Below are 2,371 nucleotides of genomic sequence, written 5' to 3'. Positions count from 1 at the left end.
TTATTTTTATTTTTAATATTTTTTATTGATTTTTTACAGAGAGGAAGGGAGAGGGATAGAGAGTTAGAAACATCGATGAGAGAGAAACATCGATCAGCTGCCTCCTGCACATCTCCCACTGGGGATGTGTCCGCAACCCAGGTACGTGCCCTTGACCGGAATCAAACCCGGGACCTTTCAGTCCGCAGGCCGACGCTCTATCCACTGAGCCAAACCGGTTTTGGCAGAAGGCAGATTCTAAAGTCCAGTGTCAGCCCATTGAATCACAATCCCCTGAGCCCATGTCATGGTCTCCTCGGATCCAGTGTGCGGCTGGGAAGGCATGCATTGAAGGACTGTTGATGACAACAATCCCCACCCAAAGTCATGGCCACAAGGCCCTCAGTGATACCTGGTGGCTGCTGAAACCACTTACAAGAGAGATAACCTAATCAGATACTATCAAAGTCTTTCCCCAAGTCACTAAGGAAGCAAGGCTAGGTAGCTGGCTTTATCAATATTAAAATGAGAGTAGCCAATCTTTTGTTTGACTATTATTATCCATATAGCAATCTTATAAGGCTGATACCCCAGAGAGGGCTAATTGGAAGTCCTCTGATACTGTGATCTTCACGGGGAAGATAAAACCAGGGAAAATGCATACCTCTCCCTTTGGGTTCCTGTAGCTTTTTATTCATCTCTTTGTGATGCATTTGTCATATTGTAATGATTTATTTACATGTCTCTATCCCCCACTAGATCTGAACACCTTGAGTGCATCTCATTCTCCCCAGCACCCTACTGTGGTCCTGGAACACAGTAGGTGCTCAATACCTGTTCTGCCCTAGGACTGAGAGGAGGTTGTTCTGCTGAGGAACTTCCTCAGGGCTGCCTTTATGTCCTTGTTCCTTAGACTGTAGATAAATGGGTTCAGCATGGGGATGACCACCCCGCACATCAGGGCAGCTGCCTTGTCCTTCTGGGAGGAGGTGAGAGATGCGGGATGCAAGTACACGGCGAAGACGGTGCCATAGAACAGTGACACCACGGTGAGGTGGGAGCCACAAGTGGAGAAGGCCTTCCATTTGCCCTGAGCAGAAGGGATCTTGAAGATCACCCGGAAGATGCAGGTGTAAGAGAGGAGAATGCATGAGAGCGGGCTGATGCCCATGAGAATGCCAAAAGCAAAGATCACCAGCTCATTGGTGTGGGTGTTGGAGCAGGAGAGCTTCAGCAGGGGTATGAGGTCACAGAAGAAGTGGGGGATTTCAGAGCCTGCGCAGAAGGTCAGCTGAGCCATGAGGCAGGTGTGCACGAGTGACTGGAGGTTGGTGACCAGCCACGGCCCACCGACCAGCAGCCCACAGACACGGGGGCTCATGATGACCAAGTAGCGCAGAGGGTAGACAATGGCCACAAACCGGTCAATGGCCATCGTTGCCAGGAGGAAGCTGTCCATGGTCCCGAACAGGTGGAAGGCATACATCTGGACAAGGCAGCCGGCGAAAGGGATGGCTCGGCTCTGGGACCAGAGGTTTGCCAGCATCTTGGGGACAGTGGTAGATGAGAAGAAGGCATCGACGAGGGACAGGTTGGAGAGGAAGAAGTACATGGGCGTGTGGAGGTGGGAGTCTGAGATGATGGCCAGGACGATGAGCAGGTTCCCAAAGACAGTGATCAGGTACATGGAGAGGAACAGCCCAAACAGGAGGGTACGATACTCTGGCTTTTCTGAGAGTCCCAGGAGAAGGAATTCTGAGATGACTGTTTGATTTTCTGGTTCCATGAGCAGTCTTTCTCTACCGGAAAAAAAAAGGGGTGGGTGGGAGGGTGGGAGAGGGAAGCAACATAAGCTGGGAGTCAGAGATGCAGGCCTAGTCCCAGTTCTCCATTGAGATCTGTAGGAATCTGTGAAAGTCCATGGGATCCTTACAGCAAATCTCTTTGTTCTGCTACCTTCAGTGGATTTCTGTTTCCCCAAATTAAACCACCCATGCCTGAAACAGTCTGAATCTCAAAGACCTGAGTGGTTTAAAGACAACTTGCATATTTTTCATAAACATCTCTGTGTCTCTTCAGAAGAGCAAAGATTTGTAAAAACAAAACGAAGTGGAACCAAACCTAAACTAGCACAGTTTTATTTTTTTTAGAATTAAAAAAATGTTTATTGATTTTAGAGTGAGAGGAAGGGAGAAGGATAGAGAAACAGAGACATGGATGAGAGAGAACCATCTATCAGCTGCCTCCTGCATGCCCCCTACTGGGGATTGAGCCTGAAACCTGGGCATGTGCCATGACAAGGAATCAAACCTGTAACCTCTTGGTTCATGGGTCAGTGCTCAACCACTGAGCCACACTGGCCAGGCAGCAATTGTTTTTAATGATGCCTTTT

At 48.8% G+C, this 2,371-nt stretch overlaps 1 protein-coding gene across 1 annotated transcript; it reads right to left on the bottom strand.

Moving 5' to 3' along the window:
• Positions 1-823: 823 nt before the first annotated feature.
• On the bottom strand, positions 824-1,765 carry OR1I1 (olfactory receptor family 1 subfamily I member 1). The gene has a single exon (XM_070414032.1). It carries the CDS (start codon positions 1,763-1,765, stop codon positions 824-826), a length of 942 nt encoding a protein of 313 aa, XP_070270133.1.
• Positions 1,766-2,371: the final 606 nt, after the last annotated feature.

Source organism: Myotis yumanensis, unplaced genomic scaffold (genome assembly GCF_028538775.1).
Source record: "Myotis yumanensis isolate MYYU_CA2020_CCGP unplaced genomic scaffold, mMyoYum1.0.hap1 SCAF_5, whole genome shotgun sequence".
Lineage (NCBI taxonomy): Eukaryota > Metazoa > Chordata > Mammalia > Chiroptera > Vespertilionidae > Myotis > Myotis yumanensis.
The sequence above is the reverse complement of the archived record's forward strand: the minus strand, read 5'-3'. Positions and strand labels throughout refer to the sequence as shown.